At 32.6% G+C, this 18,132-nt stretch overlaps 1 protein-coding gene across 5 annotated transcripts in view; it reads right to left on the bottom strand.

Annotated features, from left to right (window-relative positions):
• LOC111370455 (UDP-arabinose 4-epimerase 1-like) overlaps nucleotides 1-6,467 on the bottom strand; it is a 10,939-nt gene extending 4,472 nt beyond the window's left edge. Inside the window, exons 1-6 of one of the 5 annotated variants that reach the window (XM_022992165.1) lie at nucleotides 6,321-6,467; nucleotides 5,403-5,583; nucleotides 5,103-5,227; nucleotides 4,163-4,276; nucleotides 3,964-4,071; nucleotides 3,779-3,870 (exon numbers count right to left, since the gene is read on the bottom strand). In XM_022992165.1, coding sequence (XP_022847933.1) covers nucleotides 3,779-3,870; nucleotides 3,964-4,071; nucleotides 4,163-4,276; nucleotides 5,103-5,227; nucleotides 5,403-5,463 — 500 coding nt within the window. In that variant the 5' untranslated portion in view covers nucleotides 5,464-5,583; nucleotides 6,321-6,467. Of the gene's footprint in view, nucleotides 1-3,778; nucleotides 3,871-3,963; nucleotides 4,072-4,162; nucleotides 4,277-5,102; nucleotides 5,228-5,402; nucleotides 5,584-6,014; nucleotides 6,032-6,312 lie in introns of those variants that run through there. The other 4 variants (XM_022992166.1, XM_022992168.1, XM_022992167.1 and 1 more) reach the window with 4 other exon arrangements.
• Between the last annotated feature and the right edge of the window lie 11,665 nt (nucleotides 6,468-18,132).

Below are 18,132 nucleotides of genomic sequence, written 5' to 3'. Positions count from 1 at the left end.
AAAAAAAAAAAAAAAAAATCGTCTTACTGTTCACGGGTACTGTTCACACCCGGGATTCCAAATTTTTGATTTTCTTTCTGTAGTATTAAAAAAATATATAAAAATATTTTCTAACATTGTTTTGCAGATATTTCTTCCTGTTCTGTTGATCAATCCAGTCGCTTCGATGAACAAAAAGGGGAGTTACCATTCTATTTATCTTTGGTACATTACTGTTTATCTTAGAAATTGTATCAATTAAATTTTTGTGCTGCTGCTGATCTAGTTGTTTATCTAAACTCACGTAATTGGTCCCATTCACTTAGATAAATTCCACTTTTACCTCACTTATTTTACGTGATTAGAGGTTGACTAGTATTTGACCCTTGCTTTGTTATTTTACTTATACCAACAGTATTAGCTTGTTTTGGATTTTAATCCCAAAAATTAAATTTAAAAAAAAAATAGCTCAAATTTTCATTTTTCATTACTTGCACTTTTTGTTCGTTGATCTCTGTATTGCATTTCATTAAATTGCTATTACAGTGCATGTAGTTACATATTAGTCATCTTGTCACTTCTAGCTCCAGTATCTTAAACATGGACCCCTCACAATTCGATGCACTCACCCGACAAATAGCGGCTATTCAAACTCAAATGACCGCTACTCTTCTGTTAGTTTGAAAAATTTTAAACACATCTCTCATTCAATTGATGTTGATAATTCTAAAGTGTCCCATAATAGACAACATCGTCGACAAGGTAATCAAAAATACTTTCGACCCGATCGTAAGGATAGGAATAGGAATAGGGATCAGATTCGTGAGCGAGAACGAGATAATTTTGAAATTCTTACTCAATGGAATGCCTTTAAACAAGGAAATCAATTAGTGACTGAGTATATCGCGCAATTTGAAGAATTTCGAACCAACCCGACAAATAGCGGCTATTCAAACTCAAATGACCGCTACTCTTCTGTTAGTTTGAAAAATTTTAAACACATCTCTCATTCAATTGATGTTGCTAATTCTAAAGTGTCCCATAATAGACAACATCGTCGGCAAGGTAATTAAAAATACTTTCGACCCGATCGTAAGGATAGGAATAGGAATAGGGATCAGATTCGTGAGCGAGAACGAGAACGAGATAATTTTGAAATTCTTACTCAATGGAATGCCCTTAAACAAGGAAATCAATTAGTGACTGAGTATATTGTGCAATTTGAAGAATTTCGAACCAAATGTCATTTAATTGAGGATGAGAGCACGACTTTGAGTAGGTTTAGCCAAGATCTGAGAGATGATCTTAAGCGCGAGCTTTTCCTTCGAGCTGTCACTACTCTTGATCACGCTTACTTTTTAGCTCGAGATTATGAGTTGATTATTAGTACTCCATATGAAAAGCGTGATCATCGTCGTTTACCCATCTCATTAGCGTCACCTCATCATAAGTCTATCATAAAACCGTCTCCGTCTAATGTTCCTCCTATTTGGAAAAATAATTTTAAAGGTCGTGATAGTCCAAGATCTTCTTCTCCATGTAGAAAGCATATTGACAATCATCCTTCGGTGTCATTGGCTCCACTTCCTCTCGTTAAGTCCCTTCTAGGACCTCCCCGTCTGATATTCCTCCAATTTTGAAAAATAAGGGTAAAATTTTTGATAATCATCATTTGGCTTCATTGGCTCCACCTCTCGTTAAGTCCCTTCTAGGACATCCCCCTTCTAATGGTTCTCCAATCTTGAAAAATTAGGGTAGAATTTCTGAAACTCCAAGGTCTTCTTCTCACTTGTGTGTCAACTGTAAAGACTTTGGTCACATTTCTTCTAAATGTCCTAATTAAACCTTAGTCACGGAAGAAGAAAAGAATGTAATAGAGGAGCCGTTAGAAGATCTAGTCTATGAACCTAAACTTGAAGATTTTGATGACTTGGATGATAGTGAGAACACTTCCTTAGGTGAAATCCAGACTCTTCCCGAGACTTTGGATACTATACCCCTTATCTCCGACAATTTTCGATCACATGTTATGTGTCATACCCTTACCCAAATTAAAGAGTTTGATGATGTCAACAGTCACCCTTGGAAAATCCAGTCGCCTGTGGTTAACACTAAGACAAAATTATCCACCACTGACCAACCTCACATTGATGGTCAAAACAAAAGTGCTAACCAAAATCCTAACAATTTATTACAGTCTCTAGTCCAGAAAAATCTTGAGAATTGGGACTTGATCCTTCCAACTGTTCAAATTGCATATAACGATCCTGTGAACTGGTCTTTAGGTCTAAAACCCTTTGAAGTTATTCTTGGTTGTGAACCTTTGAAACCTCTAGACCTTATTCCCATGCACCCACATGCTTGTGTGTCTATGTCAGTTGAGGTAGTTGTATCACATTTTCATAGCTTGCATATTGAGATCAATAAACAATTTGAAGCAAGTAAAGCATTTTATAAACCTCAAGTTGATTGGCATAAACAACACATTGAATTTAATATTGGGGATTATATTATATTGCAAGCGTGTAATGCTAGTCTTTTTAAAATTTCAAAGCATGTTGGTCAAAATGCCTATATCAATGATCTTTTATCATATTATGATCATCACCCTATTTTATTTGTTAAGGACTTCGATACTTACAATGGCTATTTTAACACTTTTGTTGATCCTTTTCTATCTCTACCTGAGAACTCCCACACTAAATCTTTTGCTATGTCTATTCGAATACCACCTATCGCAGCACACAAAGATAAAATTGATGTAATTTTAGATGAACAGGTTGTGTTAACCATTGATAGAGAGAATCGGTGCTTCTTTAATTGTTGGGTAGATCAACGTTCTTATTGTGCTCCACATTATGTGCAATCATGTGAAAATTTTGGAGATGAGTTACAGGAGTACTGGTTATTTGAAGTCTAGTATCAGTACTTGGTTAGAAGGAAAGATCGCCCCCTTGGTCAGATCATATTCTTGAGAATAAGCTACAATTTTCAGTACTATCAATTATGGCATTTCGTTACTTGGTTCGTCAGAAAGATCATCCACCGTGGCGTGGCTTGAAGCATTTGGAGTATCAGATTGACTGCAACCCATACTATCTATCACTCGACAGGGTCGAGTTTTTCTCCCACCCCGGGAGAGTTGATGAGGACATCGGACAACGTTTACTTATTTTATTTAAACTTTATTTATTTTCTTGGACGATTATTTAAATTTGGACTTGTATGGGCTCGGGCCCAAACTCGTTAGGGTTGCTTTACTATTTAAACATATTTTGCATTGTAATTTTGAAACGATAATGAATGAATAATTATTTTGGTGGCTTATGGCGCATCCCTCCCCTTCTTCTATTGAATTCTTCTTCTATCCCCTCCCTTAATTCCCAATTCTTTCTGAATCTTTCTTCTATTTCTATTAATCATCCCATTGGTGCTGCATCACCATTTGCTCGAGACGGTGAGGGAATTCAAGAACGAGCTTAGGTCAACCATCAGTAACAAGATGGACCAACTCATACAACTTCAAATACATCCCCGGAATTTGATTAATATTCTAATGTTTGAAACAAAGGCAATAAATTCCTTGTAGGCCATCCTTAAATAGTGAACTACCCTAAAACAAGCATGTTATGGATATACTTGAAATTTCTCATCTTTTTATGAGGTATCAACCAATATGCAGCTTCTCAGGAGACCAGTTGATCAGGGAAACACATGCTTTGAGGCATCTTTTATGGTCGAATTTACTACTATTATATCTTATTTACAAAGGCCTACTATAAGATCAAAAGCCACTCACTTGAGGGGATCTAGAGTGCTTTCTCCAACATATGCTACGGCTGCGAAATGCATCACAGCATCAAATGCATTTTCTGAAAAAAATTTATGCACCTGAACAGATTGATCAAGGTAACAATTCGAAACCCATACTAAACTTGCACTTGGAAAAAAATTATTATAAAAACAAATGCTGAATGAGGATACAGCTTTCGCATCACCCAGGTCAGCATATATAAACTGAAGTCTCCCAGGTTCTGGAAATAGCTGCTGTAGGACCTTGATGGCACCAATATTTCCCCTTGAGAGATTATCCTGTGAAACAACAATTCTGTCTCTTCTCAGGGGGTCATGTCTTATGGACAGTAATGATTACAGAAATGAACTATTCATGTCAGAAACATACCACCACTGTCACACGATATGAGTCCTTCAGAAGTCGCAATGTCGCATGTGAACCAATGTAGCCAGCACCTCCAGTAACCAAGACATGAGCAACACCTGGTTCATGACGTGAGAACTGTACAAAGACACGAGGGAAAAACAAAAAGAGTCATTTTAAATTTCAAGAAGTGTCCAATGTTCTGCATAAGTTTTAAACAAAAAATTGCACATATGGATCCTTTATTTTCTATTTCATTCCTATAAATCTGAATCTATTTGGTGAAAGGGGATTTCTAAAGATATCTTCTAATTGCTTAAATGTGCAAACAATAATAATTAAAATATAACCTTTTCATACTCTAGACAGGACGATGTCCAATTTTAACATAAGGTTCTACCATGCTGCACCTACCAAATCAGAAGACAAGCTTATAGCAAAGTCTAATTATATACTGCACTTGGACTATGAATTTTAACATTTGCTCAAGACTTCAGTGTATTCATAAAAGATTTCCATTCCTAAATCATGAAGTGCTTCAAGTTACATCCAACTCTGTATATAATTACAACCTTTACCAGAAATGCATACTACTATGCATAAACACCCAAGCAGGTAATGTGCTCAAAATGCAGTTATTTCCTAACATAGATGAGAAACTGTATTGTGAACGAACAAGGCCCCCAGTTGACCAATTGACAGGATATCGTAAGTCGCGGCCTGAATTTCAAACTATAGGGTCTCATATTAAACCCAAAATCAAAACAGTTAGAACCAGGTACTCAATTAATATTAAGAACTTTTCATACCAGCGGAGTAAGAGAGAAAAGAGGAATAAACATAATGACAACAACTATGCAAATAAAGAAAAAGTAGTTCAAATTCTCTTTCTTTAGATTTTTTTTTTTTCAGAAGCTTAACAACAAAACTAATCATAGAAAAAGATAAGAGACTAGAGATATACTTGGCTAGGAGAATTAAAACTTGGGGATTGCTTAAGCATAAGAATACACATTGCTGTGAGTGTAGCAGCAATTAGAATTTTTCCTACTATATTGCTCTTCTTCTTCGGGTCTACACAATCCATGCCTGCAAATAGGGGGAATAAATGGTTTACTACAGTTGATTAAAAACTTACCATACTTCAAGCAGATCAACAGTAAAATACCCGGAAAACGTACTGAATGAATAAGTGAGCCAAATCCATCTAAGCATTAAAATAACTAGATAAAGATGGAAAAAACGAAAAAAATAAAACGCTCACCTCCTAATGACATAGATCTATTAGATCTCTGCTGAGTTCTTGTCCTAGTAAAGCTCAGCATTTGAGAAGTACCTTGTTCTCTATTAATAAAAGAACTAACTAAAAGGTCCAAGTCTTGGACATCAATTCCCAATTGAATCTCCTACAATGTAGAAGGAAAGTTCTCTTAACTCTGATTCCACTACAAAAAAAGACGAAAAATAATGCATGGTCAGTAAAAAAAAAAATTAAGAAAGGAAACAATTTAAACAATTAAACTTCAGTGGAAACTAAAATTGGGCACACTGTGTAAAAAATTAACATAATTACACATACTGAGAAATCTAAATTTTGACCCAAAAGTTTTAAGTAAATTGAAGAATCACACCCCAACCTGAAAAGGAGAATAACAGAGAAAAGAGAAAGGACAAGATGAAAAAATCAGGAAAGATCCAAAGAAAACCCAAAAATTCAAGATCAACCATACACCAATAAAAAATGCCGACTCCAAGTACCCCAAATACAAAGAAAAGAGACCGACAAAATTTAATATAAGAATTATTACAATTAAAACCTAGCTTTACAAAATAAATAAATTGAAAGAACCGAAGAAAGGATCAAAAAGTTCTGTACTTCTTCATAAAACTGAAGAACCAATATAGCATTCTAACCCTTGCTTCAAAAATTATTGGTGAAAAACTGTTTTCTTTAAAAAAAAAATTCCACTATATTGGTTTATCATTCATGCCACTGGAACAGAAGATCCGAAAAAGGAAAAAGGACAGAACGTAGAAAATGTCCCCATAAAAGGACGAATGTCTTCAATGGCTTTTCGCAACATCCAATCAGATAACAAAAACATAAATTTTAACAGGGACTCACAACATCAACAGATTAAAAAAGAGAACCCAAAAATTCCTTGAGAACATACATACATACATACGATGAAGAAAGAAGGAGATGGTGTGTTGAGACTGCGTTTCTGAATTTCCTGCCAATAGGAAGCATGTGAAAAGAATTGAGTTTAGTCTAATTTCTATGAATAATATATAAACCAATGACAGGCGAGACGCGGGGTTGCTCTGTGTTAGTTCCTACATACAGTGTATTGACAATTATTTCCTTCATGCCGACTCAATTTGAGCTTTTCTTGTAATTTTGTTAACTTCATTTTAACAAAAAATTTGTAAATGTGTCTATTTGTGGAAATTTTGCTCGTGTTTAATAGGAATTAAAATTTAATTCTAAATTATATATTTCATAGAATTCATAAATCGTCAATCACATATTTCATCAATTTTTTCAAAATTTATTTAATTTTAATCCCACTAAACAGAGACTTTATTTTTACTTTTCTTATCTTTTTTCTATCACAAAGTAGTACCATTCTTGGATTACTATAACTTACGTGTTCGTTTTCAATCCTTCAAAAATGAAGCTGTATTGATGGATTTTTCTGTAATTGAAATAAAGTTTGATAATTTATAAATTAGTCCTAAGTATACCCTTTTATTAGGATTTTGGAGGTCATATGAGCGAGGGGAATTTAGATGCAAGGCTCTAGTATGAATTGGGATGAAAAATAGTGTTATATGTCAAAATAATAACTCTTATTATTGTCTTATAATCAAGTGAAGGTTAATTGACTCAAATTTTCTCGAGAGTTAGAACATGTCCAATGCATTCTATATCATTTAAGTGGTATGTAATTTGAAAGATTTATTGTTTACGTTGCATTGATGTCAAATGAATAGATCGATAAACTTAAAATCGGTTTTCAATGAATTATATCAACAACTCAATATTGTTACCTAAATAAGTTTTAATTTTTCAGTCACTCTGTCAATTGATTCTTCTAAATATAGATAGAAGTTTATCATGTCAACTTAGCCGAGTCTATCAATTTACATTAGAGATTAACTACTTAAATGTGCTAATACGAAAAAAATGTTTTACCAATCCCCTCTAACATTTGATATGCTCTTAGGCCCTTATCCCACTAATAAAAAAATCTTGTGAATGCGCATGTATTCTTTTTCTTGTATCGTATAATACTGTAAATTTGTGTCTCTTTTTCGTTTTTAAGGTGATGAATTCTATGAAACAAATATTTGCTCTAATAAGTGGTGGAAATTTTTTGAAAACCAAAAAATAAATTCTTTGAATAACTTTGAATGCAAGAGAATTATTGCACCAATATGTTTTATTTATTGGGAAATTATAGTAAATTAGTATTTGTTGTACCACGTTTTAATTTTTTATTTAATACTAGTTTGGTCCTTGTTATTTTCGAAATAGATTTTTTTACTCTCTTATTTTCAACTACACGTTTTTCAATAAAATAATATATGCAAATTCAAATTTTTTTTTATATTTTTAACCATATATTTTTTTATCAAAATATATTTTATACAAAAAAATTAGGCTCAAACACTCTTAAGGGAGGAAAACAGGTGTTTAAGAATTACAATTCATAAATCAGTTACGAAAATTATTTGTGCAAATATCAGGTATTAATTTAATTACAAAACCACCCACCCCCAATCGCCCCACCCCTAAACCCTAATTATTTATTCTCTCCATTCTCTCTTTCCATCCCTCTCTCTTCTCTCTTCTTTTTATTATATGCTATCGGATCACTGTTGGAGACGACACCACATCGAAGACGATGCCGTTTCGACGATGACTGCAACGTGACATTAGCATTCGATTATCGTCTCTATTCCTTATACGCTTTTGTGCCTTTGACTGCAACACAACTACATCATTCAACGATTTTATTTGATCAAAGATCGCCTTTGTGCCTTCAAATCTAAGTGTTAGCGATCTGAGTGGTGGTTTTTGTAGTGTTGGTGGTGAGGTGATGGTTTAACTATAGAGGTGGCAATGGTGATGGTGGTGGTGTAGTGGATTGATCTGCATTTTGAGGGTATTTTGGGTTTTTGGAGCTAGCGGTGACGGTGGATTCGACGACAATTTTTGTTGGAGATACAGGTGAAGGTGTTGGTACGATGATGGTGGTGCTGTGGTGCTGGCGAGAGTGGTGACAAGTGGCAGTGGAAGTGGCAATGACGATAATGTTAGTGGCGGTGAACTAATTATTTGGTTATATGTGACCAAGTATTAAACTACGACCTTAAAATTTGATAATTTGTCATCGGAATATAATTTATGATCAACAAATTTGAAAATTTGTAACTGATAATAAACTGTGACATGTAATTTTTTTTATTTGTGACCAATTAAATAAACTATGACCTATAAAAAATTTTATTTGTGATCTCAAAATAATCTGTGAACTACAAATTTTTTTAGTTTTGCTTTCAAAATAATTCGTGACCAATTAATTTAACAATAAGTGACCAGTAAAAAATTTGTAACATATAATTATGTATATGTGATCATTAATTATATATGTGACCTTGTTAAATTTAATTAATAAATATTTGTAATTAATTAGCTAATATCTGAGTTTTGTATTTTGAAAATTGACACCTAAAAATTGAATTTGTCATATTTAACCCGTGATTTTTGAATTTTTCCCTCCTTAAGGCCACTTCCAATCTTGCAACAAATTAAAAATCATCTCTAACTCATTACACTAAAAGTTACACCAAATTTAATCATATTCTTATTTTTGAAAAATTATATAGCCGAATAATTATTTATTTTTTTAATTTACTACTACATAAATTGCTACATAAATAATTACATTTCATTTATGAAATTATTAAATTAGTTAATAAATTTTAAAAATGTAATATTAGAAATTACTGTCGTACATTTGAATCTCGATATTATGATACGACAAAAGTTGATGTAATGTTTTGACTTAATTATCAAAATTCGTATATTCATCCCACAAATGTTCAATTAATGCATTTGGAATTGCAATATGAGCATCTTGATCCTCGATTTGTAGTTTCGTTTTAATTTTAAATAATCATATTTGTAGCATTTTGAAACTTTTTGAGTACTTTTATTTTAATTCATTTCTCAATTATTATTAATTACAGGATTAAAGTTTATTATAAATAATAATAATAATAAAAAATTAATTAATTAAGAATTAAAATTTATCTATAATATAAAATAACACAAATACCTTTGATATCATTTGGTGCTAAATAAAAAAGTGGTAAAAAAATTTTTTTATCAAATTTGATGCAGCACCATTTTGACGTAAAATTTGGTGTTTAGTTGGAATGACATTGCACCAAATATTTGATACAAAATGAGAAATAGATTGTACTTTGGTACTAAGGTTGAAGTTGTCCTAACTCCTAATATCGCGGGTGTTAACGTGGTCTATATTTTTTTTTATAAAACATTAGAAAAGTGTAAACACAAGTGTCATCATGGAAACGTCTGTATTAGAATCTAATGTGGACCCTTAGAAATCACTACGTGTCATTTAATGAGTGCAGAACCTTTTTCCATATTTGTTAATCCCAACCAAACTTTATTTCACTGCCTTTTCGCCGTCGGATTTTCTTTCTTGCTCACCTAATTTTTGTACACGGGTCCGCCATTTTAAATGTTGAAGGTTAATAGAATTTTAAAAACATATATTGAAAAGAATTATTTTATTTGTACAACTTGATTGGGACCATGCTAGACGAACCGCGCGGGTAACCGCGTGATTGACATTATACACATACAAGAGGAGAAAAATATTTTTTTACTCATGCGGGAGCTACGCCTTGATTGTGAGTGTGCGATCATTCATGGGGCCACCACTGCGGGTCATTTAGCATTTTTCATTTGATTGACAAGGGGACCAAATGATGCCCCCTATCGGAGGAGAAGGTGTAGCTGAAGTTGGCCAAGAACAGTATGGTACTTCATTAATTTATGAAAAATGTAACCTCTAATTCACATGAAGTTAAAGCTGCTAAATGATATTTCTATATTCAGAGTCAATTGGATGAGTTTTATAACTTATTTATTTATTTTGCTCTCAAGCACCATATATGTGTGATCTTTCACAAAAGTGAAAAAAGAAAAAAAGAAAGGAGGTGTCTACATGTTTATTAATGGTTCTATACATAATAATATTATTTTTTAAGCTTAAACAAATATTAAAATAAGACTCATAGCATTTAGCGCTCGTTAATCTACTACCATCCGATGAACCCAAGATATGGATGAAATATTATGTTTTATTTTAATTTCAAGCATAATTTATGTGTTATTTAAGTTTGAATTCAAGAAATACTTATAATGTTTAAAATGAAATATGTTATACATGTTGTTATTTTGTTAAAATAGAAGAAGATATGATGATTAGTCATTTTATTAAAAGTACAAGAGCATAATGTATAAGTTGACTATTAAAAATAAAGCACAATCGAATATTTATATGATAGATGTGGTTAGAACTTATCAAACCACTAGAAAGAAGAGGAAATAAAAGTCAAGTAACGTAATTTCGAGGACGAAATTAATTTAAGGGGGAAGGGATGTAACACTCCAAATATTTCTTACTATTTTTCATATGGAGCCTAAATTTAGTATTTGTCATTTAGTAAATGGAATAGTCTTTGTCTAGTATTGTCATGACACTAATTTCAAACGTTAAAAGATAAGCTCAACCCACTTATTCGCATAAAATATTTATCTTACTTACGAGTACTTTTAGAATTTATCATAAGTTGTTTGGGTTGAATATTTAAGTATTTCAAAAGTTGATGAAAGATATATCGATGTTATACTTATTTTGTAGCTCGTACTAAATAACATAAATTGGTTCAAAAAGAAATAATTTTTTACTAGTCATATTCTAGTTATTTTGATAAAAAAAAGAAAAGAAAAAGTATTTTAGATTCCATATTTTATTAATAAACAAAATGTAAATAATAATAAAATGAAACAGATTGCGATTACTTGGATTTGAAAAGAATATTATAAGTTAAACATAATTAAATCCCTTCTACGAGAGATCATTTCCTTTATTTTCATTATATTACTATTAAAGGGTGAGATGTAAGAGAACTCTAATAAAAGGCTTACAGACATTCTTTATTTTATTGTTGAGACGGGATAGCAGGCAAAGTCAAGCAGTCAAGCGAGCTGTACGCTCTCTTTTTATGCAAACAAAGGTGTGCAATGGTTCAACCATGCCCGGTGCTACGAAATGATTGAGAACTATGATGGGGTCAAAATGCATTTTCGTACTACCTTAAAACAAATGCGGCATTTCTTGGTATGAGCAGCTTCCATTGTTTACTTCTTCCTTCTTAAAGCCCTTTCTTAAGGCAGTTCAATTGCTTTGATGTCTGATGTGAAAAGTCGGACGTCGTCTCTCGATCATCCTGAGATGATCGTTTAGGTCTAATTCCACACCTTATGACGAAAGTGGAGTTTGCGTGGCGGAAAAGGTAAATCCAGCTGGTAATGGTGAGGTAAAGATATCCGCTTTCGTCCCCTAGCTCTAGGAAGACCATGAGGGAAATAAATTGATCGGATTATCCGTCCCCTAGGGATGTTAACGAGCCGAGTCAAGTCGACTCGCGAGCCGAAATTTGAGGCTCGAGCTCGGCTTGATTAAAATGATCGAGCTTTTTTTTAGGTCCAAGTTGAGTAAAAGTTCGGCCAAAAAAATTAGACTCGACCCGAGCTTTCGGTTTGGGCCTTTTCGAGCTGAACCAAGCAAGCTTGATTTTGGTAAATTATTTATTTTTTATTTTTTAATATTAAGGCAGCAGGCTGCCTTTAAATTTTGTTTTTTCTTGAATTTTTTTTTAAATATAGGCTCGTAAGCCCGAGCAAACGAGCTGCAAGGCTGGCTCGGGCTTTGCCCAGCACCCTAATATAGGCCTCGACCCGAGTTTCGACTTAGTTCTCTCGAGCCTTGAGCTGGGCGGTCTGAACCAATGAACCCAATTGCCATCCCTACCGTCCCCTATTAATCGCTTAGGCATCGACGCAAGTCGCACCAGCTATGCAAATGCAGTCAAAGGACTAATTGATTTGGTTTTTGGGTTTGTTGTGTTCTTGATTATTGCCCTAAGAGAGCTTCTTACCTGAGTTCTTTCTCTTTGAGTTCTTTTAGTAGCCCTATTCAGACTCTAGCGTGCTTCCACTCATTATTGTCAACAGCTGTAGAAAAAATACACCTCAACATCGACATGTTGATCATCAACCTCAAGAGCATCCCCGACAGATACACGCGCCTAGCTAGAAGAGGAATTACTCGCAGTTGCTCCAACCATTCTAGTGAACTGGTGGAGGCCAGCTCCATAAACGCTTTCCTCCAATGAACAAATAAAGTGAGTGCACCCAATGCAAAGAACTCAAGTTGTATAGGGATATCTGAAAACATATTTTGAGAACGCCCTAAAGTGCTCATGAGGGCCTTTTCAGTGTCCAAGAGATCAAGAGTGATCTCCCTTCAGTGCATGCCATATGAACATATCTAAGGAATCTCAATGATTATGAGTTGTTCCCATTTTTCAAAGAAGACAAATTGTGACCCTGGAAATCTCTCAGGTGAAGATTCCTCTGAGACTTAAGATACATCCACCATGTTTGTATGTTTAAGCCTCACCTTAAAGTTTCTGGCGAAAGCATTCCGTAAAAGGTGAATGAAAGTCACTCTTCTGAGCCAAGGAATGAAGGAAGAAGCTCAGCAAAGACTAAGTCGAAAGGTAGGGCAGCAGCTCTCCAACCCCACTTGAGTCTCAATCTATTCCTTTATGTTGGGTGATAGAACTATTGATTCAATTGAAAGGCAACAAAAGGAATTTCAGTAGGGTTTGATTCCGCAAAAGGTCTGGCGGATTCTAGAATAATTCTAGGAAAAAAATGGACTCAATTAAAGGAAGCCTACATTGCAGCGGGCCAATTTCTTCTTGTGAAAACCTTGAGCAAGAGTAGAGCTGACCAGGAGGCTAGTTTGTAATCCGGATTCACTGAGCTCATGTCACTTGCTCCAAAGCCAATTGGTAATAACTTATATAATTAACCCACAAACTCTTAAAGAAATATGTTTGGAGTTAAATGGTGAAACCTAGAAGTCATTTGATTAGAAAAAAACAAAAAGTGGTTATTGGAGTTACGTTTTTGTGAATTATATATATGTATATAGATGTTTGAATTTTCTTTTAGAACATAAACCTCATTTTCTAAGTTGATATATATACTATTATCCTACAAACATATTTAGATTTATTTTGTATCAAATTGAGGTAAAAATACATAGTGCAAAGTGGTAAATTCTTATTTATTGATGTTTATATAAACTTTGGCATGAAATGCTTTAAGGTTTTCAGGTCGAATTCCATGTTAAATCCTTTGGGATAGACCGTTGGGTCAAATATGTTAAATCCCACAAGATGGACTTTTGGGTCAGTTACGTTAAATCTTAGGGTATATGAGAATTCTTAAGAAATTTCTTAAGTTCTAAATCTAAAAAATGTCGGTATGTTATGTCAGTTTTATATTTATATCATGTTAATAACAATGTGCACATATTCTTACTGAATATTTTTTCAAAATGCTCATTCTTACAATAACTTTTTAGATGAGAACGGGTCGTATGGATGTGTGGAAGATTGATTGAGTAATGATTATAGGGTCGCCAAGTAAAATTTTCAGAAAATATAATTGTCAACTTTTATTTGAATAATATCTTTATGTTCCTGCACGTTATTTAATATTTTAGTGATCCAGCATTCGAATAATTTAGTTATCCAGCATTCGATATTTTATATTAAATCTTAAATTTATAGTTTGGAATGGAGTATTTTAAGAATTATATTTAATATGAAAAATTTATCTAAGTTATTTTATTGTTATCGAATTTTTGGTCACATTTTCAAATTTCAACACTTAATAAAAGTGTTATTTCCGCTTAACTTAGATGAAAAAGATTTTTGGTAACACATCGAGCCCATTTTTATAAAATAATAAAATAATGAAGATGAAAAAGATTTCAAGGCGTTACAGTTTGCATGTTCTGTGGCTTTCTTTAATCAAATCACTGTCTATAAATAGCTAGCTCATTCTACCGTAGTGTCATTTCTACAGTTCTGGAGAAATCGAATTGAAAGCTCGTCTGTGCTTCTCTTCGTTATTGTAAGCTCACTATCTTTCTCTTCCTATGATTTTAACAATTAAATATATGAAGATCATAACAAAGAGAGGCACAAAAAGGTATTACGGGATTAGACTATATTATTTTGTAAGAGTTAAAATTGAACAAGTTATTAATTGAATTTAAAAATTTTAATTATTGTATAGAACTCGGAAACCGAATGGAACTAAACTGAACTCGAACAATTCCATTAAATTTGGACCTGATAATTCATTTTACTAAATATCGAAAATTTGAATTCCATGTCCAGCCGTAATGGACAGAGCATAAACTATTGATGTTTTTAACTATCAAAATTTGCCATCTGAGGTGTAAAATTATTTTGCTTCGCCTAGTAGCACAACATTTTGTTTTCAAAATTTAGGTAAAACTAGGGATATTGAATACTGAGTAACTTCACTATCAAATATTCTTTCCCTAATAGCTCTTACATGGATATTTATGCTATAAAAATTCATACAAGGATGAGGCGAGACCGAGATAGTGACCAAGCTTGAGATCCAAACTTGAGGTGATCATAAATACTCTGGCACCTGAAATTGACCTGGTGTAACCTGGTAGCTCTTTCAACATTTATTATGTGAAGAATGATGCTAAGGTGTCTCTACGGTGTTTGAGGCAGTAGATACCCTATATGATTAGGACTTTGTTATTGAGCTAGTATCCTAACTACAGGAGGATATGTCTTCTTTGTATAAGATAAGGCTAGGTAGAAGTCTATTAGAAATGAAAGATCACTCATAGCTGACCACACCCCAATTCTTTAAGGTGTCGAGTATTGAAGTTGAGAATGAAGAGGTCAAGTGGATGTGCATCCTCGATCATCCCTTTGGTCGATAACGACTCATTCTGAGGAGGGCAAAACACGACCTTGGGCTATGAGGGTTGGTGATAGAGTCCAATATGTGCCTTAAGGTGGGAACGAAACCTTACAAAAGGAGTGGGGGAGGATGCACATGGGTGCATTTCGGGTTAGTTGACCCCACAAATTTTTGGATTTTTTTTCAGCTTTTCCTTATTTGCATGATTTTTTTTTTTTAAATTAAATTCAACATTTCGCCTTCCAACTTTTCACGAGCCTCAAATCTTTTTCTTTTCTTCAAGACCTAGATTCTTTTTTATTGAGGTATATGCATGGATACAAGCATTATTTAGCATTTCTACGGTCTTATTTGTTAGAAAAACGGGTTCTGCTTTCTGCTGAATAAAATAACTTTTCAATTTATGATTTTATAGTATTATTACGTCTTATATTAGTTTTCTATCTGGATGTATGTTTCGAATATTTATACATTATCATAAATTTCATAATATAAATATGTAATTTCAGTAATTGTATTTTTCAAAGACATTTGTGACAATTTCAAGTTTTGACTTCAATTTCACTTCCAAGGCAAGCAATGACTTGTCCTAAGTTGGTGATTTTAAATTTTATTCGAATATTAGATTTCGTTGTTAGATTTTTGTTTGTATGGAATTGTCATTCTATACTGTAATCTAAATGGAATAATGGGTCTTTGTTATTTATCTATTGAAAGTGAATTTGCTTTTATGCTTGAAATTATTATTTCAAATAGATTAACATTTATTTATTTGTTGAATTTCATGTCACACAATTTTGAAAAATAATTTAAATGAATAATCTCAATTTTGAATGAAGAACAAAATATTAGTAAAATAAGTGTCTAAGAGAAAATGATGTTCGAAAAAATTTGACCCCACAATAAAGAATGTCAAACTACATCTAGGGATATCAATAAGTCAAGCCAAGCTCTTATTTGGTCAAAAAAGTTTTCAGCTCGGCTCGCTTTCTTTCTCATTTTCTTTTAAAGGGCAACTAATGCTGCCTGTAGCAGTACCATTTGAAGACTATTCTTGAACGTGTAGAAAATTATAGGAACAATTAGTCTACTTGTACAAAATAGGTAGATAAAGTTTGTTGACAAAATAGGTGTTGGCAAGATTTAGGCCGTTGATTTGTTTTGATTTCAAAATCTGATTTTGGAATGAGTGATATAGATCTTGTGAACTCATGTTTTGTCAACCTCCTTTGCACACATAGCATCACTCTTATAAGAATTATGTTGACAGGGAATTTTTTTTCTTTTATTCATTACTGCTGTAATACACATGCAAACTTCAGTAAAATCTGGATGAACCATATCAATACTGAATTTAAAAAAAATTAAAAAATAATAATAAAAGGCCGAACACACACAATACTGAATCTAAAAAAAAATTATAATAAATAAAATAAAAGGCCGAACACACACCTATGATTTTTACATGTAATTTTCTTGCTTGTCCAATTGGATATTTTTACCTTTTGTGCTTTGCACTGACTATCCCTCTCTAGGTGAATGTAAGCAAATATTGTTTGATTTTGATATGCTATATTAGTCATACTATTAAATAAAAATACTTTTTGTAACATTCCGAAATTTTTTTAAGAAAATAAATAAATTATTATATTATTTTGAAAGTGAGGGATTAAGGTAAAATAAATATTAATATATTATATATTTGGGGTCAAATAATTGGATTTTGATAAAGTAATGATATGTATATCAATATTAGACTCATTTTGAAGGTCGTAATTAATTAGAAGTCTATGACTCGAGAAAAATTATTTTGGATAAGAACGTATTAAGTTATACCCAATTGAAAGAAAACAAGATAAATATAATTTTATATAATTTTAACCCATTTTGAATTTGATTGATTGGCTACCACATTTTTATTGGATAGGAATGGTAGTTCTTTTAGATGAAATAAAATAATGACAAAGTACAATTTTTTTATGATACGTGCCACATTGGATTTGACTTTATCAAATCAAAGTTTTGGTTTATCTACTACTATAGCCTACACCTATAAATACTAGGCAAGGATTTCATATTTTACCACACCAAAAAATATGAACACGTGAAAGAGAGAGAAGAAAGAAAGAGAGAGAGAGAGAGGAAAGAGTGTGTGAAAACAGAAATTTATCATACATCAACCATCACTGTCGATCAATAAATCATTCACAGAGTAGAGGAAGGAATTTTGGGTATTATTTAATTACTTGACTTTATGAGTTGATAGACTCCACGTGATGTTTAGATAAGGGAAAAATAACTGTAGATTATACTGGATTGAGGCATTTTACGGGAAAAACCGTCATGGAATAATGAAACAAAATTAAATAGAATTAAGAATTAATATAATTCCCTTTAATTAAATATTCTAGGCAGTGCTGACTAATTAGACTACCTTTTGTTTAAACATAATATTCATTAAAATAAGATAGAATTTTAATTATTTCGGAGCATTTATTTTGTATTATTTATTTGTTATATACCTGTGTATGGAAATTTGCACGTATCTTACTGGGTATTTTTAATACTCACTCTTACATTAATTTTTCAGATTAGTTCGGGTCGATTGGAACAGTGGAGAATTGGTGATGCGGACTGCCAAGTGGATAAAGAATAGAGAAAAAGAAATAAGTTTGCCATTTTAAATTTAGCAATTTGTTTATTTTAATTTAGAACGCATTATTTGAATTACTTAGGAGTTTATGTTTATGGTTAGATACGCTTTCAATAATTTTAATCTAAACGTTACAATTATTTGTTTATTGAAGAATTTTATATAGTTCCGCATTTTTTT

The sequence above is a fragment of the Olea europaea genome, chromosome 21 (genome assembly GCF_002742605.1).
Source record: "Olea europaea var. sylvestris chromosome 21, O_europaea_v1, whole genome shotgun sequence".
Lineage (NCBI taxonomy): Eukaryota > Viridiplantae > Streptophyta > Magnoliopsida > Lamiales > Oleaceae > Olea > Olea europaea.
This window is presented reverse-complemented; position numbering and strand designations above follow the sequence as displayed.